We start from the raw sequence: 27,593 nt of genomic DNA on the forward strand, positions 1-27,593 counted from the left end.
CCATCAACACAACCAAGAAAATTACTTTTGAATTTTCATAGTCAATTTTTCCAAAGGCAACAGGACAGAATATACAATTCATAACAATTTCACCATCTCTGAAATTTTTACTACAAGTCTGCAAATACTGATCATTTGTAAGGCTTCAACTTTTAACTCTGTTGTAGATTGTTCATTATTCCCTTTTTACCTCTAAACCAGTAGCCACATTTCCACTGCACTTAAGCTAATTCCAGCATGAATTTGACATATTTCCATGTTCAAGAAACTTTTCTATTACCAACAATACAAAAATCTTATTAAAAATACATAAAAGTTAGTGCATACTCCTTGCCCATTGGGCCTAAGAAGAAAGCAAGCATCTTTGGTTAACCTACACTTCCTAAGATTTGCTAGTTTCTCTTTTGACCACTTAAGCATTGCTTGAACCATGCAGTGATACCACTAAACTTTGAATTCACAATTTTTTTTTGTTTCAATCCTTCCTGAAAAGCCTTTGGCATAAGCTCATTTATTCTATGCACTATAATACTCCCTTGTAAAATATCCATTCTAAACACAAACTGAATTCATAACTGCACAGCCACAACTTACAAAGAGGTCAGGAAAAGCACTGAAGCCTCTTATTCAAGCAGATGGCATACTTTCTCAAACAAATAAAAATCATACCAAATTAAATATTTCTTATTAACTTGGAAATTTTCCCCTTAGCTTGATATCCAGAATAAAAAGCCTTTGCTCTAAATCTGCACATACAATTTTTCCAATCTTATCACTATGAATACTCCTTAAAATAGGACATCAGAATTTAGATTGCTTAATTAATGTGACTAGAAGGCAACCGTGACACTTACTATAGCCTAGTAATTATAAAAAAACTAAAGCTGCAAAAATTTTTAGGACAATTTTCAGACTAGATCCATACTAGCAAATTAAACACCAGACAGGTGTTCATGGGGAGAAGAAGTGAATCCCTCCATTCTAGTATGTTTTTGATGGAGATATCTCTAGCTTGCTTTCAGCCCATGCCAGCTGCCCACCTCTCAAACAATTCTCAGACACAGTTCAGGGTGAGCTTGGGTCATCCACCATTCCCAACAGAGCTTGGCTGTGGCCCAATAGGGAGCAAAAGAATTTCAGAGCATGAATGAAGGCTCCTCTATGGCTGTGGGCATCAGTGTCACAGAATTGCCCTAATCATGCTAATTTACTAGCTTTGATGTAACTGTAAAACAAGTTTTGCCTCAACTTTTTAATCCAGGTTTCGAAGTATTGCAGTGACTGTCCTGAACTCCTTACCTTTAATCCTTGCAAACATCAGTCATGCTGACTGCTGCATTCTGGAAGAGGAAATGCCTTCCCAAGACAAGTGGGGGACTGTGAGGCCAGGCAACAAAGGGACACAGAGCATATCAGATATATCACAGTTACTCCGAGGCAAATGTCAGATGTGCCTAGAAGCACAGTGCTTGCTGAAAGAAGAGTTAGTTACATCCCATTTCACCAGTGAGCATCAGCAGGCACATGAGGCAGCTAATACAGATGGGCTCATGCACTGTAATCTCATTTTATCTTGGTCTGGAGCAACTTGTGCTTTTGCAACAGCACAGAGCAATCACAGTCCTTTCAGATGCAGGCAGGCAGTGTTAAACCCGTGATGCTTGTGAGGCTGGGCATTTCTGAACGGCAGGAGCCACCACGTGCCCTGGGTCTCACTGGATTACAGAGTACAAAACTCTCATACCCTATTGCAAGTGAGTCTGTAGCTCCCTCTGCACACGACTGCCAACACCACCCTCTCCACCACAGACATGGAAGAGCCATTTCAGCTGCCTTGGACAAGCAGCAGCTGAAACACTGTTCTCCTGAACTGAACATCTGACCCAGCAGTTCAGCCCAAAGTGTATGCTTGCATTGAGTGCTTGGCTATTCAGAGTTTACCTTGCTGCTGCTCTTACTCCCCTTCACATCTATCCTGGAAATCAGGAGATGCAGCAACTGGTCTCCTGGAGTGAGCCCTGATGTTAAACTGGAGGAAAAGGTTACTAGACAGCTGGCATCTTGGCAGGATTAACTAGGTTATGAACTTTAAGATCATCTGTGAAGACACAGCTGTGCCTTCCTAGCTTCCACATAGCAAAACAAACAGAGGAGGCAATAGCCAGTAAAAGAAATCAGAATCTTGTAAATATTAGACCTGCATTTATTTCTTCTGTACTAAATGTGGTTCTAAAAAGGGAGGTTTTAGATGAAAACTCATCATTCAGAAATGAACCACAGAAATTTCATGGTCCTGGTGAAATGCTGTTGCTTAGAGACAGGTAGAAATTTGTCACTGAAGAACCACCAAAAATAGCTCAAGTGATATTTCATTTGGCATGAGGTCATGAAGGCAACATTCATGCAAGGGGAGATTCATAAATTTCAAAATCACGGGATCCCAAGCTGACCTTGAAGCAATGGGCTTTTTGACAGTTTTAGTATTGTGACATGATGACAAGATGTAGAAAAAGTATCATGGCAAGCTGAAGTGGAATTTAAAACAGAAAAGTTGCTTGTAATGAAACAAATGGTCAAGGACTGTCAGGAATAAAGTCTACAAGAGACTGTACAAGACTGTGCAAGAATCTCTTCCATACTTCCACACATACCTAAGTGTCATTTATCAGATGATCCCCTCCTCTAAACTAAAACACCCTGGGGTCTACAAAACAGCTCCTGTCTGGACCATGCCAAGGAAGTATATTGGCAGCCACAGGGACAGAATAAACACAGGTCTTGTCCACTTGAACAGCTCACACTTTCCTTCCCAAGCAACACAGTACTGCAAAGAAATCTCTGCAAAGGTACCTTGTTTAAGGAATACGTAACAATATTGGCCATAACCACTCTACAGTGAGAGAAATAAAACACTGTGTCAGGCAGGGAGGGAAGGAGTGATGTAGCATGTGCAAATAGATTGAGCAGCAAGGTGTTCATTAGTCCTGCTGAAGGAAAGCCACTGCTGCAGATTCATCAGCCCTTAGAGCTGTTGTAAGGCTCCTGGGCACATCTCAAAACCCCTGGGGATCTGAATCAGCTGCTGTCCCCAGGCTGGCCCCACACAGAGGTCACAGGTCTGAGCCCTGGGGTCAGTGTGTCCCCAGCCTTGTAACCACACTGGGCACCCTGTCCCTTGGAGAGCAGCCCTTGCTCTCTGCTCCCCAACTTCCTCAGTTTCCATTTTCTTAGCAATACAGCAGCATAGAAGGTGCTATGGAAAGGAAAAACTCTGTTATCTTCCAAATCTTCACTGTTGTGCTCATAAATATTGCTTGGGCTGCCTGCCACAGTTTGATTCTGCTGGATTTTTATGGAGTTTCCCATCACAGATCACTGTGTGGATCCTCTCTTCTCAACACAGTAGAGGACATTACCAGTGCTTTCAATGAAGACAGTAACATCCTCAAAAGGCAGTATCATAACTCTCTTGATATTCTTCTTGTTGACATCTCTACATTTTATAGGGTTGTCACTGTGGAATAAATTAGTACAATTTCTTTGGCTCTGGTTCTTTGTGAAAGTGTTACCATACTGTAGAGCACAGCTCAGCGTTTCATCCTATCCTTTGAATTTTTTATGGATATAAACAACAATAAACAAAAAACAACCTTTGAGGCAGAGACCAGAACCTACACTTTTCTTACTTGCATGTCAATCTTTAACCTGTCTTCCTTTCAGCCTTTTCACTCCTACATGTTCACCCAGTAACACTGTTTTAAAAGAAAAAACTGTCATTCTGGTTGCAGATAATCAAAACTCTTCCTGCTCAGAGAGGCTTAAAATTACACATAACTCTCAAACACTCACAACACTGCTATTCTTATGCAAATTCACATAGAATAGCATTCAGTTTTGGATTAGGTTTCCCTGGTTAGTAAACCACAGAAATCATTCAGGCAGTTTTCTATCTGACCTTTGGCATATGGTGAATGCTAGGCAGAGAACAAGAGCATCACTTCTGGGAATGCAGTCTTTCTGAGAAGACACAGATACATAATGCTCCTCATAAATTCAGATACTTGAAGATGGTAGTGGTGGAAAGCAGCTAACCTGGACTACTGTATGAAACATCCTGACTTAGGCAGCATTTAGGACTGGATTTTGTCCTTTGTCTTCTACATAGTTTTTTTACATATGCCCATACTGCTAGACATCACTGAGTTTGCTTTAAGGCTTTAGTACCTTCTCATTTCCTGGCTGCACCAGACAAAGGAGCTTTCTGTACACTGGGTGGCCTGAGGGGTGGGCATTAAATCAGCATGACACACTCCAGGGCATTTCTTACAAGAATCACAGTATTTTCCAAACATTAATTATGTTTTCAACTAGCAATACTTATGCATAAAGTGTGTGCCTATCCTGGCTCCTAAGGGAGCCCTTCCCATCTCTTCAACATCTTGTTAAAGTGAATTTTAGAATCTTTTAAGTTGTCCAATGAATTTGTCCTATGGATAGTCCTTCTCCATCACCGGGTTGCTAGGTTAAAGTAATTAAGCACTGTTAATGATGATAATAAAAGCCATTATGTTCAAGCACACATTTGATCTTCCTGTCAAGTCATCACACAATGGCAGCACATTAAACAGGATGGGATACACAGCCTGCCAGGAGAGCCCACAGGTGGAACCCAGCAGTGCCAGGCTGGAGCCCAGCCCTGCTGTGGAATCTCTGGAGGGTCATTCTCAGGGAGCTGACAGAGTTCCAGACTGTGGGATACTGGGGGAGCCCAACAGGGTGGGCTAGGACATTCAAGCCCATTACCAAAACCAACACTAACAGCAACTGTGATACCAATTTAAACATAAAAATAGCTTTACCCTGATGTCAAAAGCCCAGCATGTGAGATAAAATGCTCCACTTGCTGATAAAACTGTTGTCATACTAAAAATACCAGCAGCAACTGACACATGAAAATTCCTGTTTACAAACTCACAGGAAGATCCAGATCATGAAAGACCCCACCCTTCACAGAGCAGCCCACAGTGTCCATCAGGAAACCTTCAGCATGGGCAGGACAATTGGGAGAAGAGGCAGATATAAGTATGTAGCTACTGAAGTTAATAAAAATGCCATTCGTGCCTTCTAAATCAGAAAAAAAATAATACTGCTAATTTTAAATCTTGAAATCATGATTCGGTCTTTGTTTTGATCAGTTGTTCCAAGATATAATTTAACAAGACAGTTATCTACAAGATTACAGAATGTACTCTCAGTATTTTGGACAAGACTGAGGATGACTAGCATTTAACAGTGAGAATTTCACTCCATATGTCTTCTTGTTCAAGTTTCAAATAAATTTTAGATCAATATGTAGCTACCAAACAGTGAAAAACCTTAATACGGTTAAGATTTCAAATGTCAAAAATTATGTTGGATTTCAAAAAGGCCAGTAATAGTATCTTTAAATTACCTATATTACAAATAACCAAGATTTGCATTTATAAAACAAACTAAAGCATAACAGGAAGTCACATAGAAAGAGGAGAAGCTGAAAACAATGCTGCATTGAACAAATACATATCTTAACAGCATAAAATGAGAAAACATTAGGTACTACTATGGGAAACTTTTTGCTTTAAAATACACGTGCCCCTATTTTCTAAAATTTTCCCATCTGTTAGAGGTACCTCAAACATTGTCAGATGATGGAGGAAAGTTATAAACTAATTGTCAAAAAGGAAAGAGATTGCAATGTTGACCCCTTTTCACATGGATGTTAGGGAGCAAAATTTACTCTGGTACCAGAAGGCTATTGGACTAAATGCCCAGTGCCATCAAGTAAATAGGCACATGCTACAGGAAAACTTTCTGGCATAGCAAAATTCTTGGACAGATAGAAGCCCTAACCAAACAATGGTGGGAAAAATCAGGATGAAAAAGAAGCAGGAGACTTGGTAACTATCAAAAGTAAAGAAGAATAGTGATACAAAATCAGACAATAACAGACATGATCACAGATGATCAGAATCAGGGAGGTGGTGAGTATAGACAAGCCACTGCAAAGGCTAAGTATCTGAATGAATTCTTAAACAAGAAAGGACCTAGGCTTTAAGACAAAAAATTTATTTTCCTTTCCCCACAGCCTCCTTTACAGAAAAATTACCACATTTCATCACAAGAAGTCTCAAAGAATAAATTATTTAGACAGGAAACCTACACACATCCTCCTACAAATAGCATACATGGCCATCTACTACTAACTAACTACTAATTCAGAATGGATTTAAGGTATCAGAGAAAAAACCAAACCTGCTTACAAAAACCTACACTAAAATGGATCACTGTTATCCAGATAAGTTTTAAAAAATAAATGAAAAAGTTTGATAGATTGCTGGTGCAGCTCTGGTCAGTTGAGTAACTGGAAAGCACAAATTAAAACAAATTAAACCAAACCTAAAATACTGGGAACAATACCCATAATGTAAAATTGTCATGTAATGTACTGTGGCATAATGTAATGTTCCATAATGGAATGGAAAAAAAGCTTCAAAATCACTGAGATCAAACTTAAAACTAGCACTGCCAAGTCCACCAGCAAACCATGTCCCCAAGTGCCACATCTACAACTGTTCTGAATGCCTTGAGTGATTTCATTGGGCAGCCTGTTCCCATAATTTCTGTCATCACAAAACAAATTTCTCCATTTGTTTGATTTCCTCCGAGTTAAAAACAAAACCAGCCATGTGTATGTGTATATATACATATGTGTGTGTGTGTGTGTACATGTAAATACAAGGAAAGTTGACTCATTTACAAAAGCTAACTAAAACCAACAATGATATAGGGCACAAATTTTTTGTAGATTGAAAAATTACTTATAGAATAAAAAAATCTAGAATTCTGGCTGTCTTCCAACATGAGAAAATGGTGTGGTTTTCCAGAAGTCAACAATGCATTCTACATTTATTAAAGAGCTGGAGAAGGCAGCAAACAAAAACATTCAGTCTTGTATGATGATACCAATGTGTCCAGATTGGGAGAACTCCAAAATGTTAAGACTCACTAACTGAAACTAGGAGGATTATTAGAAATGGCAAGATTGAAAATATGATTTAACCAAAAAAACCCAAAAAAAACAAAAAAAACCAAACCAAACCAAACAAACAAAAAAAACCCAAAAAAAAAACCCACAGAAGGTAAGCATCTCTGAACTACCAAAACCACCAGTGGAAAACTGCTAACTGCATACAGATCAATAAATGTTATACTAGGTATTCATACTAGGTATTCAAGAACTACCTAAAAGAAAAAAAAAATCAAAGAGAATTCTTAACTTCATATCAAAGACATACCACATAAAACACTAATGTAACAAAAGTACATTCACAATCACATTCACATCACAAAGTACATCAATAGAAGGAGCACTGAAGAGCAGCCATTAAATGCTTTAGTACCATGGCATGGAAAGAACTTGGAAAAGCTGAGATTTTAAATCTTGAAATATAGAAGTAACAACAATTTTAACAGACAAAAAATTATTAACATAAAAAATGTTAAGACTCTCTTTTGCTTATTGCTACACTGACAAAATCAAACTGCAAGCAGATTCCATTGTTTCATGTACCATCTAGGCCACTTGTCAACACTAACTGCTAGTCACTGAGACAAATACTGTGATGATCTGTTTATTTACTGAAAAGAAAAAAAGCAAATAAATCAATTTAAAATTATTCATTAGCCAAGTCATTAAGCCAACACATGGAAAACAAATCTTTGGCGTTCCAAATGCAGTTCAGATACAGAAGACATCTTGGTGTATTTCATAAATAACCTGGTTGCACACAGCAGGGTGGGTGCATTTGTTTCCACTGGCAGTGCAAACCAGACTAACTCCCACCCTGAGCAGCAATGCTCACACATCCAGGTGTGAGACAGAGTACTGAAGCCAGGAGCAAAAGAAGCAGTCATTTCAGAAGTGATCATGCTATTGTCTGTCCGCTTGGTGCTGCTCCCTCTCTCTGCACTTTCCCTGACAGGGAATTGAATTTTGATAGCCTTGAATTTCTCTCACAGTGGGACACGAGCACATCAGTGCATCACCTGATACTCAAGTTCAGGCTTGATCCTGACTCTGGGAACTCGAGTTCACAGCAGGAACCAGCACATGGCCACATAGCCTGAGAAATCTCATTCAACACACAGTTCTTACATTTCAGTATGATAAGGAAAAGCTCAAAGATGTCTCCACAGCTCCAAGTACTGTTCAGAGAGTGAAGCTCACACTAGGACTGGAGCCAGTGCTCCAGAGTGCTCCCTGTGCCCCTGGCAGGCAGAAGGGAAATGGAATAGAGGACTTCTCTTTTTCCACCAGGAGAGCAAAGGCACCAGCCTGAGGAGGAACAACAATTCAACTCCACAAGAAGCACCTCAGAGGAAATCCATCTTCTGCCTGCACTTTGTAGGTGCAGGCCCACAAGGAATCCAGCTTACAGCTAAAATATAACTTAAAAGTAAGGAAGAAAGAAGAGCCAAGGGTAGAGTAACAGAATCACACTGGGTCGTCCAGATGCTAGGAGCAAAGTCTTTAAAAAAAAATAAAATTCCCCCATCTTTCAATGAAGAAGTATTGCCAAAAAAAGCCAAATGATCAAAGGTCAGGAGTAGACTCAAAATGCATACAAAGAGAAAAAAATCAGTATCCAACACAAATTAAAAGATCCACAAACAATTTAGGCATACACCCAGATCTCCAACAGATGATTCACAGTGCTGCCACTGAAATGGATACAAAAATCTAGGCACCAAATTCAAAGTACATGTCAAGTTACAATAAAGATCATCACCCACTTGCTATTTAACCAAATCCTTACATTTCATATTAAATTGCAAATTATTGCAGAGACACACGAGCTCTCAAAGTGTAAACTTAATTCTTTAAATTCTCCTGAGTATTATATAGCTCCCAAAGCAAAGAAATGCTGCAGTATGACAGCCAAAATATCAAGGCATAAACATGTATTGTTTCTAGGACACTAATATAATCTTTATAAATTAGATTATAACCATTTGATGCTGCTCAGTCCTACCACACACCCACTTTAAACAGCATGTTGAATGGCTGGACTCCATTTAATCCAAGATCTGAAGGAAATGTATATCCATGAGAAAGCAAAAATAAATGAACAATTTAAGTAGAAACATACAAGGTCTACAAGAATCAATGTGATTTCACTTAATACAATTTGCAACAGCAGAAAATGACAATTTGGGTGGATATTTCCAGCAGTAGGATAGATCTGACCTCACAAGAAGTATATGGACTTCGTTAACAAGGGCTCTATTTTAAAATATTGAAACAAAAATACAATGCAAAAGTATCCTGTTGATCATGGTAAAATTATAAGGTAATTTCATCAAGGGACCTAATCAACTTTGGCTTTCTTCCTGTGGCTCATCTGTGTGTGTTGTTCTCTACTTTAAAGAGATACTAAGCCAAAGGCTGCTTTAACTCCAGTGTAAACTGGAGGTAGAAAAATATTTCCAGCAAAGCAAAATGAAAACCTACACAAAAACAACAAATGTTTCTCAGCAATTCATAAAAATTAAGAGGGCAGAAGGCATTAAGACTAGCAAGTATGACTACAAAGAAAATTTCAGTATGTTTGAAATGTATGTCCTTAACTCAGAAACAACTTTCTTTCTAAAAATTATGTTTAATTTTTCTTCAGAGAAGACTTCACATATAAAGCATTTCAAAAACTGAATTTTAAATGCAGAACTAATCTGTAATACATGGTATTATGAAATGATTTCCAACATCAGGTTATGATTGCAATAATGAATGTATAGTCACGGGAGGAAAACTTGCAAGGCACAAGCAGCAGGGAAGAGCCTAATTGCTATTAAAGGTCATTGGCATCTGCAATCACATTGCTATCAGTTCTTTTGAAAATATCTTACTCTGAAACCATAACTACCTTAGCAATAATTCCTTCTTCCCAGAAGTTATATACACAGCAGTGGCTTCTCCAGACAAGTGCTCTAGTCATTTCCTAACTCCTAGGATGCAATGTAAACCCTTTATCTCAAAATTAAAAATTTATCTAAAGGCAAAGTAATTTAAAGCATTAAATATTTATAAACATCAATAGCTAAGTTCCTGACTCCCACTGAAATTAACTGAAGTTTTGTTAGAATAAAAACCACAGCACTGAAAGTGCCATTTCTCTTTCAAAAAAGCTCTTTTGCTTGAATAGTTCAGGATGCTTTATCATTAATACTACTGCAAAATGTCTGTTGAAATGATTACACTCATTCTCTAATGCTGCTTCTACTGTGCCTAGGAGACTTGTCACATGAGGAGCACACAGAGGGTAATCTGATCAGGCAGAAAAAGTCTATGAGCAGACTTTGACAGGATATCCATTTCAGTACCCAGCAAGAGACTTTCTGGAACTTCTCTGTTCACCCATAGTCTCATCTGCAAAATGCCCAAAACATGCCCCTGAAAGCTGTATACAGAGTCAGACTTTTAACCATTTTGTGAACTAAAACATACACATCTCTCTAATCCCAGGACAGAAGAGCTCTACTAATTTTAGATCCACGTGGTGCCAAGTGTCATAGCTGTCAGATAGCTGGATACCTGAACCTCTGGCCAAACTAATTTAGTTTGCCAACACAATTAGGTTATGAACCCCACTTAACTGCTGATTTGTACTTATATGCATTGCAGAACACATCATTAAATACTGTAATTTCACATGTTAACTATGAAAATGAATAATGAAGATATGTTTAAAAGCAAACCAAGTTCAGAAGGGCCATGTGGCTATAATCAAGAGCAGATTTTGGCCTGTGCCACTGGCAAGCCCATCAGAGACCTAATCCTCCTTGTCTTACAGAAATAGTTACACTAATTGTGTGATTGCTAGGTGCAGAATTTAACCCTCCATACATTTGCTTAGAACCTTCATCTTTTGCAGATTTATTGGCAGCTATTATCATCTTGTACAAAATCCAAGGAATTAATAGGCTAACAGTGCACAACAAAATTATGTACTCACCAGGTAAAATAAAATTAAATCTGGAACCATGCTGACTTGCTTTTAATGCAGCCACAGCCAAGTTGGAATACCCTACAGGAGGCCTGATTTTAGGAGGGATATGCCTTATCAAAGGATCAACTATTACTTGGGCCCCAGCCTTGGGAAGAGTCTTGTGTGGGTGGGTTTCCAAAGCCAGTCTTTCCCCACAAAAGCACCAAGTCTGCCTACACAGATCAACTTGTAAGGTCTGGCTATTAACATGCCCTTCAGGATTTGACCAGCAGACTGAAGTGTCTTTGTAAGCATTGTTTCACCTGTTTGAAAGCTGGGCTGAGTGGAAGCATTCAGTACATGAATATTTTCACCCACTACAGAAAAACAAGGCTTTGTTAAATTAAACGGCTTTAATGATATTTTACAGGAAACATTTCAGGCATGCAGCAATAAGCTGCATTCATATTTGACATTTACAAAATGTTATTATTTTAAGCCTGAACTTATAAAATACTTGCACTTAAATTCAAGCATATGAATAAGCCCATTTTTATTTTACAAAGCAGTTACATCCAAGTACATTCTGAAATGGTGGAATGAATTCTTCAAACCAGGCACGTTTTAAATAGTGTAGAGGAAAAAAAATAAAGCATAACCTAGTTTTCAAGCAAAATACCACTAGAAATTAGCCAAGTCGATTGAAGGAAACAATTACTAACACCTCCACCAAAAATATAGACTGAGACAAAACAAACCTTTTAACCCAATAGTGACTTTTTTCCTCCCCTCATACTTCACCACCTCTTGGTTTTCATCCTAAAAAAAGAATTATGGAATATTCCTATGAGCTGTATTTAAAAGATGTTGCTGACTCAATTGGAATTGGGAAGTAGCAGAAAAACAATGAAGCAGACCGTTGATATCTGGCCCAATTCACATACCAAAAATATTTGAATCAATGGCCAAATTCACTCTGCCTTAGTCAACCAAACAGGTGCCTATTAAAATCATGGAGAAGCAGCCACAGTTTATGTGTACCATGAAACTGAGCTTCAGAAAATGCTGCCCACATCTCAAAGTCTTCACAAAACAAACCTCACTGATTGCCCAACATTCAGGTTATTGCTCTTTTACTCCAAAGCCTCTTCATTTAAGCTCAAGTAAACACCTCATAGAAGTTAAATCAGCAAGATCAGATTCATATTTAAGTTGAATGTACTCAAGGAAATACCCCAATTCCAAATCCTTTAAAAGTCACAACTTCTGCTTTAAATAAGGAAGAATGTTGAAACAGAGTAAAACTTCAGGTGGCCCAAGTTGTCCATTAATTTTGTCCAACTTCAGACAGCCTAAAAGATATTATGTTTCCATCCCTAATTTAAGACATTTTCTGTTGGCTACAATTCTTCTTTCCAGGAGAGTAACTGCTGTAGGAAATATGGTAGGAACATGGGAAACAACAGGGCTGTCTTGCTGAAGATTCATACAGTGGCAAAGAAAGGATTAGGTGACATGCAGCTGGATAATCCACATGCACCCACTAGTCAGCCAAAATAACTTTCCCATTTGAAAAAAGTTTTTTAAAAAAGTGATCAAGCCCAAGGCTAGATACTACCAGCTCCTGAAAAGAGGTCAAAGAAAACCATCTGTAGTAGAAACTACCTAATCAATGACTCACTTCAGGATTGCCTTCTGCATTCAAAATCAGAACCCTGAAGCAGAAGATTCAATTAGTTCACAGCTGAGAGCCCAGAAGAGCACGTTTTCTGCTGACTGAAAATTCAGGTCCCCAACTTCAAAGCATAAATAAGGAAATTCAGAAATTTGCATATTCCAGAGCCAGGAGCATCTATGATGGCCCTTACCGTCTTTGCTCTATGAAGTAATCTCTGAAGAAGAATATCCCTGGACTAGATCTGATACCTAACAAATTTAGGAGCCTCCAAATTCCTAAAATGCAGCAGCAATTCATTTTCAGATGTATAAAAACCATTCTGTGCAAATGCTCCCTTCTTGAAGTCGGCTCAAAGGAGCTGGACAACAGGCATCTATTGTTTCTGTCTTAATTCAAAACCTGTACCCAATGTCAGAACAGCTTTACTTGACACCACCCTCAATCAATCATTAGAACAAATTACATTGTCTCTGAACCCTACACAAGCAACAGAATGCATCAGATGACCTGCTAGCTCTCGTCCATCTCCAGTGTCTTTGTTCTCAGAATACACAACCAGAGCTGTTTGCTGTGCTTCAGCTCAATGTGTACTATCACAGATCCCTTTAAAGCAAGAGGGCAATGCCAACAGTGAAACCAAATGTACCCAAGTTTAACAGCCTGGCCTGAGTTTTGCTGTCCCCAGACCCAGACTTACCCCTCCTTCCTACAGACACAAGGGCTAAGCAGCAAGTCCAAAGTACCCAAAGGAAGCACTAATCATGTAAGTCCATTAATTAGCTCTTTTCCAGATACTGCAATCACACTGTCATTAACAGATGTACCCGTATCAAAAATGATGTCAAAATGGAGACAACCTAGTTACACAATCATTCAAAACGTTTCAGAAAAGGGTTATTGCTACTGCTACTCAAACAAAATTTACTACCTGAACTGAAGAATACATTAAAGAAAGACCATTTCAGAGGGATGTTAATTTATTCATAAAATTCAGTTTCAGTAATGAACTTCAGATTCTCAGTTTATTACTTCAGATTTATAGCAGAGGAAATCTAATCAATGTACTGCATTTACAGCTTAAAATCATAATCTTCAGATATTTAATGCTGAAATAATAATGGCACTGAACAATGTATTCTTATGTCATATGACAGAGATGGCACTGAATGTTTTAAAAATGAAACTTCTATGCAATACTACTGGACATTTTCTTATATATCAAAAAGGCTACAGCTAACAATTTTATTACATCTTGTTCCCAGGCAACCTTGAGGTAACTTACAGAGCACCAAGAATAATTCTTGAAGTTATTTACAACCTCCCAGAGAACTCAAAAACAGTTTTTGAGAAAAAGCTGAACCTTTAGTTATATTAACAAATATCTGTATAATTTCTAATATTACTATTCAGTCACAAACAAGATGTGAAATACTTCAGATAAACTATACTAGATCTTTTATTGCCACTCTCATAAGGATTTGCCTTTGAATTCTTAAAAGTGCTATCAACAAAGAAGCATTTTCGTCCCCTGTGTAAGTAGCTGGATCCAATCTGATTTCTAAAACATCTGAGATAATGTGACTTTTTTTCTTCTATTAAAATGCTTTAGAAATACTGTGAAATAATTACCAATCAAGAAAAAAAAAAAAAAACCTGACAGCCAGCAACTGAGCTGACCAGGGATCAGAAAACAGCACTCCCTTCTCCCATAGCAAACAGCACTTCTGTGGTATGTCAGATTTAGCAAACAGTTGCCTAATTATTTACTGTCACAGCCAGAGACATGATCAGCAGACAGAATTTGGAGACACACAAATATACTGCTTTCAACTTTTAAAAGAACAAGGTACTTGGTGTTGCAATGATCTTTAAGTCTTGCAGCCTACTTTGGCAACAGAAACAGAGAAAAAGTAAAATTTCACTTTTCTACATTTAAAAAGGGCAGCTTTTCTCTTCCTAAACCAAAGGCCTGATCATCCTAATGATGCAGCATCATACGATCCCAAGCCTTCCAAGACAGGCAATGAATTTTGTACAGCTGACTCTGCTAGTTACAGTACTCAACAGCTGGGACATAGATAATTTGGCACCCTGATAACAGCCTAGATTAGTATGAAGCATTCTGCAGACTGTAAAAAGGAAAAAAAAATAGAAGAACTATCAGCATTAAAATTAGAGATTGAAGCTCATCTTATTAAGCCACATAGTTCGCATTTGATTAAAAAATTTACTAAAGGAGGTGTTTACAAAACTGAGAAATTCAGAGAAATGGCACTCCCTCTTCAAAGGCTATATTGTAGCAATTCTTTTCTGATTAGATCAGCTCCCAAAGCAAGTCATCAGAACAACAATCACTGTAGTGAAGTCATACTACTGGGACTCAAATGAGAAATCATGACTGGCTTGAAAACACATTTTAGAAAGTAATGTGTTTTCCAGGTTTCCAATATATCTTAATTAAAACAAGTCGAAACCTTTACCTTTTCTCCAAATGGCTGAATAAAGTCTACCTTGAGCAGCAAAACACAGCACTCCAGTATATAAAATACGACACTAAAAACTAAGACAACAGACATTGGATCCTTCCAAATAATTTCAGGATTTGGACGTCACTGAAAGTCCATATGAATGGACTCTGTTAACCCCACAATAAGATATATTCAAATACTGTCAGAAAGTGCTTTATTTCTTACAGAGATGCAAATTAGTTTTCAGAGTTTATTTAATTGAAATCCTATTGTTCCCCAGCATATAAAAACCAAACCTTTCAGTCCCTTTCCTGATAAAACTCCCATTGAAATAGGGGAAATTGGGCCTAATCACTTTCCCAGGTTTTTAAGCAAGTAATTGGTATGAGAAGGAGCCTTATTAAACCTAATTCTAGCAGGAGAACAAGCTTTCTCAGTGTTTATTTACAAAGTAAACAGTCTACTAGCTCCAGAATTTTGCAAAAATCAGATCAGCTGCATATAAATTGAAGACTTTAAAAAAAAGAGAGAATTGAATAAAGATGCACTTTTAAAGTTGATGGCAATCATCAAATGATAATCAATTCCCAACTAAAATGCACTAATGTGTTTCAGTACAGAAACGATGCACATGCTCCACTGCTGCATTGACACAATGGGCAACAGACACAAAGGAGTCATTAGTCAATATTGCTAATGACACACGAATTTGCAAGTGACACCAGTATAAACTACACTCACACCCAACAAGTTCTCATAGACAAAATAACCATCTGTTGAGGGTTTATTTTTCAAAATAGTGCTACTAACAACAACGAATAAACAAAATCACTTATCAGTATCTTCAAATCAATCTGTCTTAAACTATGCCACTCCCATTCCCATCAGTGGAAACCATTTAACAGAAATCCTCAGGACTGATTGAAGACATACAGCTGAAAAACTTCAGATATGAAATCTAACATCTTATTCCCTAGCATTATGAAAGGACTCAGCTCTGCAAATGTCAGCATATGCTGTGACATGCTGTAAAAACTATTTCAGGGATGAAGGTTCAGTGTGAACAGTTAACTCCATCCCTTTCACACTTGGATTAAAATCAAAGCTGTAACACTTTTGATAAGCTTCTTCAGATTTAGTACTAGCAAATGTGCTGAAAAACAGCAATGAATCATCCAAACCATCCCTTCCATCCCGATGAGCTTAAGAAATCAGTGCAATTTACATTTCTAGGAAGATTAATTTAGCTGAATGCATCTTCATCGTGATAAAGGCCTTTTTCCTTATCTTTCTGTATTCGATGAAAAAACACAGATGCTACACGAACTAAGCCAATTATTTTGCCCTAAACCAAAAAAAAAAAAAAAAACCCATATAAATAAATAAATAGGTAAAAATAAACCAAAGCTTAAAATACGAATGCACATCGAGACAAATCTCTGCATCCACACCGCACTCGAAAAAGCGACTTTTAGGCGCACGAGAGCGCCTGTCACCCACCGATGAGGTGACACGGTATTTATATCTATCGCACAAGCCGCCCACGTCCGTTCCCCCGGACCGACCCTCGCAGGGACGCGGGGCCACCAACCTCCCCCAGCTGCCACCAGCGCCTGCCGGGTCCGCACCGCCACACCCGGCGGGCGAGCGGCGGGGCGGGTGTGGCGGCGCGGCGCGGGGAGCGCTGCCCTACCTTTGTATCTTTCTAGGACATCTTCGTAGGCTTGCAGGTACTCCTGCTCCTCGGCGTAGAAATAGGCGCCGGGGGAGAGGTAGCCAGCCATGGCCGGCAGCTAGCCTAGCCCAGCCCAGCCCTGCCCGGCTGTGCGGCTCGGGCGGCCGGCAGCCTCGGGGGTGGCACAAGAAAAGCCCCGGCAGCAGCCGGCGGGGGGCGGCGCTGCCAGCCCGGCCAGGGAACCGCCCCCGCGGCCGCTCGGGTTTCGGTGGCCGCCCCTCGGAGCGCGGAGGGGCGGCACCAGCCCGGCGGCCGCCGCCTCCCCGCCGCAGACCCGCTCCAGCCCCATGGCCGAGGCACCGCCTGCGGGCCGGCGAGCTCCACCGCCGCCTGCCGCCCGCCCCCGCTCCGCCCGCGGCTGCCGGGGCGGGGACGCGACGCCCGCAGCGCTGCCGGGGCCGGGGGATGCTGCACCCGCGGGAGGGTCCCCAGGCCGGCACCGGCCGGGCCGAGCTCCCGCAGTCCCGCGGAGGGGCGGGGTGAGGCGGGCGCGGCAGGTGTCACCGCCGCGGTACATCCCCCCGCTGTCCCCGGCCCCGCTCCGCTGCGGTCTCTGCTGCCCTGCCCCCAGCCCGCGGTGCCCGTCCTGCCCACCCTGCCCGCGGGGGCAGTGGCCGGGCCGGCTCCGCAGCCCCCGCGCTTGCGGCCGCAAGCATCCTGCGGCTGGAGGGAGCCCGGCTCCGCAGCGCTGCTCCCGCTAATAGCGCCGCTAGGATGGGTTACCCTGGGAAATGGTGTCCCGGGAGGGACCCACGGAGGCGCTTAATAATCGGGGTGGTTGGGGAAAACAACAGCGGTGTTCCCGGGGAGCGCTGAGGACCGCCGCATCTTTCTGGGATTCTTTCACGGGCGTTTTCCAGCTTTCGCCAGAGCGATGCGGACCTCCGCCCTATTTTCGACATCAGTTGCCGCCGGGCCTCGGGCGCACCGGGGCGGCTCCGTTCCGGTCCCCGTCCGCCCCGAGCGCAGCCCGAGCCCCGAGCGGACAAAGAGCGGCGCCCGGTCCCCCGCCCCTGGCGGAGCATCACCGCCCGCCGGGCCTCTCTCTCTCCCGCGCCGCTTCCACGCAGGGCGGCCGGGGGCTGCCTCGGCCTTGTGGGCCGAAAACAGCGCCGGCCCCGCCGCGGCTGCAGCCCCCGGCTGTTGATGCCTTTTCGCATCAAAGTTTAATGGGCGCACCTGCGCGTGTTGCGGCTCGCCTTCCACACGCATCAGTGCATCCAGGCGCAAAAGGCGGCCAAAGAGCTTAGTCACCGCCCGGGGGGGCCGCGCTCTGAAGGAGAAGGGACGGGGGTCCCGCCGGCCCCGACCGCGCCTTACCGGCGATGCGCAGCACGGCCCGTTCGGCGGGGTCCAGCACCGAGCCGCCCTGGATCTTCCGCTTGGACCGCTCGTGTTTGGGCAGGTTCCAGGGCAGCGTGTCCCCCGGCGCCGGCGACACCGTCCCCGACCTCTGGCTGAAGTCCTCCTCGTCGGAGAAATCGGCGGAGGACGACATGGAGCATCGGTAGGACGCGTTGCCGGAGCTCTGCACGGGGAGACAGACAGACAGACAGGGTGCGTGGGGAGCAGCTCGGGACGAGGGGCTCAGGTGGCGCCGGCGAATACCCGCCCCGCGTGGCGTGGGAAAGCATCTCACGGGAAAAGGAGGATAGGGAAGAGGGCTGCCGCTCACCATTGCTGTGAATTTAGAGGGGAAAGGGTGCGTGTGCGGAGTGCCGAGGGTGATCCTCCAAAAAATAGCCGGTCTTTAGCGGGAGTGCATTTGGAGGGATGTCGGGGTAGAGCCGTGGCCTGCGGCTGGGCAACGAGCTCGCGAATGAGCCTCCCACTTCGCCAACAATAAACCCAGTAGCAACAACAGCCGAAAAAAAAAAAAAAAAAAGCCACCAACCTTCCCGGCTACAGATCGATGGCGTTTGGCTCCCCCGCCAGGACAAGGGGAAGATTTGCCATCAGCGAGCTGCTGGTAAATCCGCCCCTGGGACAGACCCAGGCCCGCCGGGAGCCAAGGCGGGCTCTTCATCACCGCCCCGGGTCTGCTCCTGCCCCGCAGTCCCGGGGACAGCCCAGCGCGGCGAACGGGGACGGAGGGAAGGAAGGAAGGAACACGATTTCCCAGGGCAGCCCCTTCGGGCAGCTGGGCGCGATGGGCAGCCTCAGCCTTCTGTCACACTTTGCCAGGCGGCATCGGCAAACAACGACTGATCTCAGAGTATAGACTGTATCCACTTTCAGGCTTCCCACCTACTCAAAAATGAGCTCTTCCTGAAATGTAAATAAACATTGATGCAGTGCAGGCTTCTGCCATGTCTGTCTTCCCTGTTTATGGCAAAGTGGAAAACGGAGATGTGTGAACAGTAATAGTTTGGCACCATGTTGAAATTTAAGGTACATCATTAAACACGTTATCAGAACCCAGTGTGTCCACTAGCAAGGTGCTATTCCTTTTACTCTGTATTTTCTGATTGAAGGGATTTGTGGTTTCTCCAAAGCACAACACAAGAAAATGATGGGTTTGATTTGTCATTTCATGTGGGAGATACTGTTACAGCCTTTCAAAAGCGCAACCTGATGTTCATCCAATTATGTGAACTTTTAGGAGTGGGCTGTTGTCAGCTTTTACAGGTGCAGTAGAATCACAGACTCACAGAATTGTTTGAGTTGTAAGGGACCTTTAATGACCATCTAGTTCCAACTGCCTTGCTGGGGGCAGGGACACCTTCCACTAGACCAGATTGCACAGAGTCCAGCCTGGCCCTGGGCAATTCCACAGCTGCTCTGGGTAACCTGTTCCAGTGCCTCACCAGAATTTCGTAGTGAAGAATTATTTCCTTATATCTAATCTAAATCTGCCCTCTTTCAGTTTAAAGCCAGCATATTTTGTACACAGCAACAGCTCCATCTAGCCATTCTAGACTCCAGGTTTGATAATGATGCCTTGGGGTGTTGGCTGTTGTATTTTTCAGATTCTCTGCTGCTTAGTGTGTAACTCTGAAACTTCATGTTAGGTGTTAGTAAGTTCACTGGGTAGTGATAAAACAATCCCTTCCTAGCTAGAGAATCAAGGACAACTGGTACCCAAAAAAGCATAAACAAGAGCGAGGGAAAGGGGGAAGCCAGGGGGCTGAGACTCCATAGCCTGGGGCTGTGGTTGGATAATTGACCCCAGAATGTAGATGAACCAAAATGTATCAAAGTTTCAAGACTCCTGACCGGGATCCATCTTGGTTTGATTTGGGCGTAGCGCCGGCCGGGCTCCTGCACTGCCCAGGGTGTATCCTTCCTATAAGTACCTATTTTATCCCTTTTGCTCTGCCTAGTCTCTGTTCCAGATCAGCCTTTCCAGGTACCAAAACTAAACCAGATAATGTTTTAGGCTTGCATTGTAGTCCATTTCTCAACTTTATTTTTTTCTATAAAGGGGCTTAAAGGGTACCTTCACTGAAAGAAGAAATCTGTACAGTGATTGAGATCTGATAAAAACATATTGTTGCTGTCTGTTTTCTTTTGTTTCACTGTCAGTTGTCATGGGGGATATTTTACCCATTTAAAACTCAGAGTCTGCCTAATCCAGAGGAAAAAACATAATGCACTCTTTGCTCTGCATACAAGTTTAAAAAATACACAGTTAAATAATCTGCTATATTACAAGGAGATCACTTATTAGTGCTTTTTTTTTCTTTCTGACCCTCCTCACTTCTATCCCAATTCTCTTTTTTCCTTGTCCAGTACTCCATGGTGAAGTCTGAAATGTGCAAGTTGAGAGGGAGGGAATGAATACATAAACCCAATTAACTGAATTCTTGTTCACTGTGTTGTGATGTAGAGAGAGCAGAAGGTAAGTGCAGAAAAACAGAAACATGAGATGTCTGATACCAGCTCAGATTGCCTTCATAATTAGTTTTAGTGCAGAGCCTATTTTGTTGTCAGTTTGTATAATAAGCTAAAATTGGATCTCTTAAAGCAGGAGGGTCACATATAGGTGTATTCCCCATAGGAGCTGGAAGGGCTCAGCTTGCTGCAGGGCACTTTGCTGTACCAGCTGGGGCTACCAGGGCTCCTCATGTGCTTAGTCAGGGATTAGGCTCCTTCAGACCTGTCCTTAGCTCCAGATTTTGCCATAGAAGAGAAAGTGTTGCCTTTATTCCCAGGTCTGAACATCCTGTTTCAGGCCTGTACCTTCTTGTGGCTGATCAGCAACCCCCAGTATTTTTGGATTACACAGATGCTCAGTGGCAGATTTTGACCTCCATCTTTTTCACCTTCTGCATTTCTAGCTTAAAACATGAAAGCCCAAACACAGTGTTGTGAGGTGCTGTAGCAATAGTTCACTAGTTATTTATGTAGCAGCTTGAAATATCAAGAACAAAGTACAGTAGCAACTGCTGTTGAAGTTTTGGGGAAAGATCTCAAATCTCAGATTTATACTTGAAAGTAAACTGTAAGTTTTATTCAGTAGGATTTCCTTTTTTCAAAAGACACCTTCATAGCCCAGTGTTAGATTTCATAACATCTTATCCTACCTGTAGGAGCCAAAAGCACTATTGAGTGGTCGTTCTTTATGCACCATCAGTCTACTGAGATGTCAGTTTGAGGGAAAAGGAGTCTGCCTTATAGTCAGGTCTGCTACAATACTGGAAGATAAGCTATGTGAGAAGACTCCACTCATATCTTATGAGAATCAAACTGAACAGGAAATGGTAGAGCAGTCTTTGGCATGTATGCATTACAACTAGCTATCTCCTTTTAGGTTATCATACCTTAATTAATATATGCAGTAACCAAAAGACTAATCAAAACCCACTTTAGCTTTTAACTGTTCAAGAACCATGTTGTTTCATTTTCAGAGCAATGTAGAAAGTTCAGAAAGGAATTTTTTATAACATCAAAACCTGGAAAACATTAAGAAATGTCAACTTCTAACTTAATTACAGACTACTTCCTTATTCAGCATGGAGATACTTCTCAGTCATGTGTGCACAGAGGTATTGAGCACCTAAGTATTTTTGACTTTGCTATTCCAAAAATGTTTATAATCAAGTCAACAATTTTGCTTGAGTAAATTAACAGCTTTGATAAAAATCTGTAATTGTTCCTCTTTTGTACAGGCACTGTTTGTGTACCACTCATCCACTGGACTCCGTGTTTCCAGCATGCACATTTTCCATTATAGAGTTCTATGCCCCAAAGAAGCATTCTATTATCAGAGCAACATATCAAGCAGTTTAAAAAACTGGAAAAAATGCAGAACACCTGTACTATTCTGGAAAAGGTTCCTAGCCCATTAGAACAACATGTGGGAAAAACAAAAAAAAAAGGTTAAAATCAAAATATGTAAGGCATTTCTGTTATTTCTGTATAAAGTACATCGCTGTGTTCAAGGGAAAAACAACAGTTAATAATACACAACACTTTCTTGAGGGCTACATGAGTGAAGTGTCTTTTACATCACCTAAAACATTGATCATCCTTACTTAGCCTACTCTTAGGGACTTAGCAAGGCTCAGGGCTTGGCTGCTCTTAGCCTGAAGGCCGGTAAGGTCACAGCCCAGTTGCTGTAGCTGTTTATTCTCTGCCTCCGATATTGCGCTGGTGCTGCTCAGCAGCGGCGCGGGTGTGAGCAGGGCAGGGCAGGGCAGGGCGCCGCAGCCCCCCGGTCTCACCGAGCTCGGCAGGCGGACCTGGGAGCATCCCGAGCCGGGGTTCCCATGCGGGGGGATCCCATACCGGGGATCCCGAGCCGGGGTTCCGTGGCTCGGTTCGCTCCGGTGCCGCACGGGGGTGCGCCGCGCTCACCAGTGGCCGCAGCGCCGGGCTCCCCTTGCCGCTTCCACGGAATCCCGGGACTACAGCAGAGCCTGAGAGACAGGCTTGCAATTGTGCTGTAAAAGCGAGCTGGTTTCCAGTAACGGGGATGATTTCAAAGAAGCATTTAGCATACTTCTTGTAAGAGGGATGCGGCCGAGTTCCAAGGCGTGATTTCCCCTGGGGAGGGAAAGCAGCGCTGTTTGTCAGTGAGGCACTGCAGAAGATCAGGTGAAATGAGTGGGAGATGGTGCAGCTGCAAATGTGTGGAGTATTGCACACCAGCAGAGATCAGGTGAGGCACCTGTAAAAAGGAGCCGAAAGGGCCAAGAGCAGCGGGGGCTGCACGCTGGCATTCCCGGGGGAGGAAGCATCAGCCGAGGTCAGCTTTCAAATCCGGTCAGGCAAACCAGCTGGGAAAAGCTGACTCAAGCCTGATACCCAATTATCTTCAATTACAAAAATTCCCCGACCCTGTGACACATCAGAGATTGTGCTGGCCAGCTGAATTCTAATCAAATAGTTTGTACTTTCACATTTTATCTTTCAGAAGACTGTCCACTGCAGTGAGTCCTTTCATGCTGGTTTTTGGAAGCTGTGGCAAGTACAGGTCAATACTGACTGACATCTAATTTTCAGTTTAGCTATGAGTTATCTATAATTCACTTAAATAAACTATCTCAGAATTCCTGGAATGTATTTTTTTCTTTTATTACACTCATTGCAGGGAACATGATAAATATCAAGAGAAATGAAGCACTGGAATAATGATTTTATTCTGTGTGTTTCAGCAAAATTCCTTCTAATTCAAAATAATTTAGAATATCAATTGAAAATAAATGGCTATTTTTGTACTTTAACATCCCCAACTAAATGATATTAAAGTGGATCGACTTTTAAAGTAAAATAACTTAACAAATTTAAGACAAAATCTAGGGCAACTGAACATTCCCATTAGTATATCTTTACCACTTTAACCTAGTTAGATGATAATGCAATGCAGAAAACAAAACATCCAATGTATTGTAATCAGGCTATGTGAGTCCCCTTGGGACTGCATCTTGTCAGAAATTATCAAAATTCAAAACACACACAAATGAAAGTACAAACAAGGACAATGTAAAGCCAATGATGATGAACTTTAAAAAAAATCACTGGTGGAGATGCAGATATAGGAAATTAATATTTTTCTTTGTTTCTGTGCCACTTGCTTAAGAGGACATCCATACTTCCAAGAACCTATGTTATCACGAATATGAAAATTACTACAGAGTTTCTGGGTTTGTATTTAATGTTATAAAACAATAAGCAGGAAGCTGGAAGACAAATACACTAAATCTGAAACTCCTGATCATCCAGGGTCTGCCTCTATGTTAACCTGTCTTTGCAAACAGGTAGGCTTTTCAAACATCAAGACAATATCTAGTTTTGCAGAGGGAACTTTGATTATTTCTTTCTAAAAGTAGAAGAAGATGGAAATAAGCATTCAGTGTTTATTTTATCACATGCATTTGTGAATCTTTGATTGTATATACACAAGGAAATTCTGATGCTTTCTTAGGCTTTCAAAAGAAGACAAAGTATTTTCTGGATGCTACGAGGTTAATCTCTATCATTCCCCCACTTTGAAAATAACATTATGAATGCGTTTTTTCTGGAAGAAATAGGTTATTTGAGGACATGAAATTCAAAATGGTTAAAGGGCCAGATCCACTTATGCACTTGGATGTTGCAATATAATTTTGTAACATCAAACTATGTTTATTGGATAGCCATCTATTTACATATTTAAAAGTGACATGATGCTAAACTGAGCCAAATGTTCAGAAAAACTGAACTACTTAAAGCATGATGAAGAATGATGAAGCATCTCATTCTTCAGGGACATAGGGCATACCCAAACTTCTTCCCAAATTGAGGAGGTTTCATAACAGCAGAGAGCATTAGTTTCCTTTGAACTCTAAAGGAAGTGAAGTGTGTGTTTGTCTTTTCCTTATTATCAAAATCAGTTTGAGATCTAGGCTCAGACCCTCATCTCCCAGCAGCCAGTCTGGAGGCTATTCCTCAGCGACCTCCTGGTTGAGAAAAAATGTGAAAATAAGATAAAATAAGATAAAATAAGATAAGATAAAATAAAATAAAATAAAATAAAATAAAATAAAATAAAATAAAATAAAATAAAATAAAATAAAATAAAATAAAATAAAATAAAATAAAATAAAATAAAATTCTAGATGTAAATGGGAAAAGAGAACAGGGAGCCTAACTGCTCTGCACTGCTCTCTGAGGAGATGGAAGTGCTGGGCTTTGATCCCTGCTCTGACAACTGCTTCTACATTCTATTTTAAATAGTAATTGGGTAAAAGATTGAAGTAGCCCCTGAATGGGACATGTGCAATGTAAGCAACAGGAACCACTGTGAAGCTCATGCATGAATTCTGCAGAACTACACCAAATTTCAAGCACTAATATATTGGTCTGAAGCAATACCATCTTCTAGTAGCTAAAAAAGGAAATTAGTGGGTATTACACTACAACAAGTAGAGTTTCTGCTTTCAGGAGTAGCACATTGGTAGATGCTTCACATTTATCACATTTCACAGATGCTTCCCTGTTAACAGTGAGATTGAGCTGAGGGATCAGATACTGTCAAAATAATCTTCACAGATCTCAGCAACATCCACCAAGATAGCCATCATGAGAAAAAAACAAGTATGTTGCTGTGTAAGGAAAACCCACTTGTCATTTTTTCTTTTTCATATGAATATGTTGGAAAGCAAGGCATACTTCCTGCAGTGTAACCAAGACCTGCATGCAAGTGGGGCCAAATAATATTATTTAATAACTGTGCCACAGCCATTAGTTTTTTCAAAAGCTTCTTAACAAAACTGCTAACAAAAATGTGGATTCTTTGTGAATGTCATCTAAATTTTAATAATATCGTCAACATGACAGCCATGATACGTTAAGTATTAATGCCATTCCTTTATTCCTTGTCTGTTTCTTCTACTTAGTTTTCCAATGTGAATTGCAGGATTTAATCTTGAAATTGCTTGCCTACATTATAGAAGCCAACAGAAAGGTATTGAAGGTTTTGCAATGGGGAAATAATATTTTGAGCTGTGTGTATCTGAGAAGTTACAGCATGGGGAATAGGTATTTTAGTCAAGTTTTATGCTAAAACCATCAGGAAAATATAAGTACTCTTCTGTTACCATTATCTTGTTGCAAAATTAATGCTTCCTATATTAAGACCTAAAATGTCAGGATTTCATGTTCTCAAAATGGTGAATTATTTCTGTATAAGAAATGTATGTACCTTAAATGACTGTTGAATATTACCATTGCAAGAAAACTTCCCATTATGTAAAAATAAATTTTGTGTTAATTTTTAACTGCAGCTATTTTGTATTCATTCAGTATGGCAGACCCAGATCCCCCTGCTCTGCCAGACACAAAAGAGCATAACAGGACAAAATGACTAAGATTTGCAGAAGGCACACAGAGTTTTATTTGCCTACTACACCTACAAGGCCAACCAAGTAATAGAGGAAGAGTCTGGAATAAGAAATCACCTAGCTTCAAATCATTTTCTCAGTCTCCTAAACTTTCCATTGCAGACTGTATTATATTACATATTTATGTTTTAACAACAAACTAAATTACTCTTGCTATAAAAGGTGTATCAGGGTATAAAAGCACTCTGGAAAGCAAAAAGCAAATTAAAGTTCTAAGTAGTTTTTAAACCTGTTATAGGCACAGATTGTTTTCAGTAAAAAACAAAAACAGGATATAAAAGAATTTTTTTAAATGGCATTAAGAAAATCTAAAGCAGTAGTACTTGTATTCTTATAATTATACACACCAATTTTAATAATAAAATTATGATATTTTCTCTTATAAAACCCATACTGAGTTTCTTTATCTTAAGTTTGCTTAGAAATATTCCCTTCACAAGGTTTACTTGTCTTGAAAATTTTTAGTCAAAGCTGACTGAGGAGCCTGAGAGCAAGATTATGGAAACATCCAGTAGTTATTTGTAAACAATAAAAAAAATCCCAGTGATCTTTTTTGAGAAGTCTGTAAGCTTTGGGATGAATACTTCAAATATGAATATGCTTTAAGCTAGACATAAGTCTTTTGCCATCTTTGTTAAAAACCTGTCTACATTTGTCAGAGTGATAAGTCTTTGAGATATAAATATCATCTGCTATCCCTGGAATCAGGGAGTATAAAGTAAAGCTTTTAAAGGTTGTGCTTGATCTCACTACTCTGACAGGAAAACTGCTGCAGAACTTCCTCCTGTCTTGATTACAAGTGATCTTCTAGTTGCCACTTCAACCTTATTCCTGGTCTTTTGGGAGGTTTTTGCAACAACAATGTTCATTTCCTTAAATAACCTTTTTTGCTTCCCCGACATATTCATAACCTGCATTCTATCTCCTCTCACCTTTTTCTAGTTTTGCTGACCAAGTTAACTTCTTTTAATCTCTCCCCACCTACTAGCAGTTCTTCTTTGCACAGGTAAATAGTTTAATTTAACTATTCCTAGTGTTCAGTTAACTACCAAAGTTGTTTTATTAGACTTTTTTTAACAAGGTTCAAATTTCTCAACTAAAATGCCTTCAAGGTATCATCTCTGAAAAATCCCTTCAGATTGGCACCCCCTAAACAAAGGGTCTCTCAGGGGTTTTAGATCTGCCAGACCAGTACCCCACCATCACAGAAGGACCAAGCAAATTCCACCCTCTGAGCTCTTACCTCCATGCTCAGGACACCTACATCCCCACAAGGAGCTGACCAGGACCCTTCCAGCTTGGAGATCCAGAGCCAAAACTACTCTTTGCGTTTAATCGTTGCCTGCCACGGTTTGGGGCTGA

At 41.1% G+C, this 27,593-nt stretch overlaps 1 protein-coding gene across 4 annotated transcripts in view; it reads right to left on the minus strand.

Moving 5' to 3' along the window:
• LOC306798550 (dystonin-like) overlaps positions 1–27,593 on the minus strand; it is a 283,743-nt gene that overhangs the window by 230,914 nt on the left and 25,236 nt on the right. For 2 of the 4 annotated variants that reach the window (XM_079298670.1, XM_079298669.1), the window contains exon 4: positions 18,226–18,433. In XM_079298670.1, coding sequence (XP_079154796.1) covers positions 18,226–18,433 — 208 coding nt within the window. Of the gene's footprint in view, positions 1–16,863; positions 17,007–18,225; positions 18,434–27,593 lie in introns of those variants that run through there. The other 2 variants (XM_079298672.1, XM_079298671.1) reach the window with 1 other exon arrangement.

The sequence above is a fragment of the Erithacus rubecula genome, assembly GCF_903797595.1.
Source record: "Erithacus rubecula genome assembly, chromosome: 2".
Taxonomy (NCBI): Eukaryota; Metazoa; Chordata; class Aves; order Passeriformes; family Muscicapidae; genus Erithacus; species Erithacus rubecula.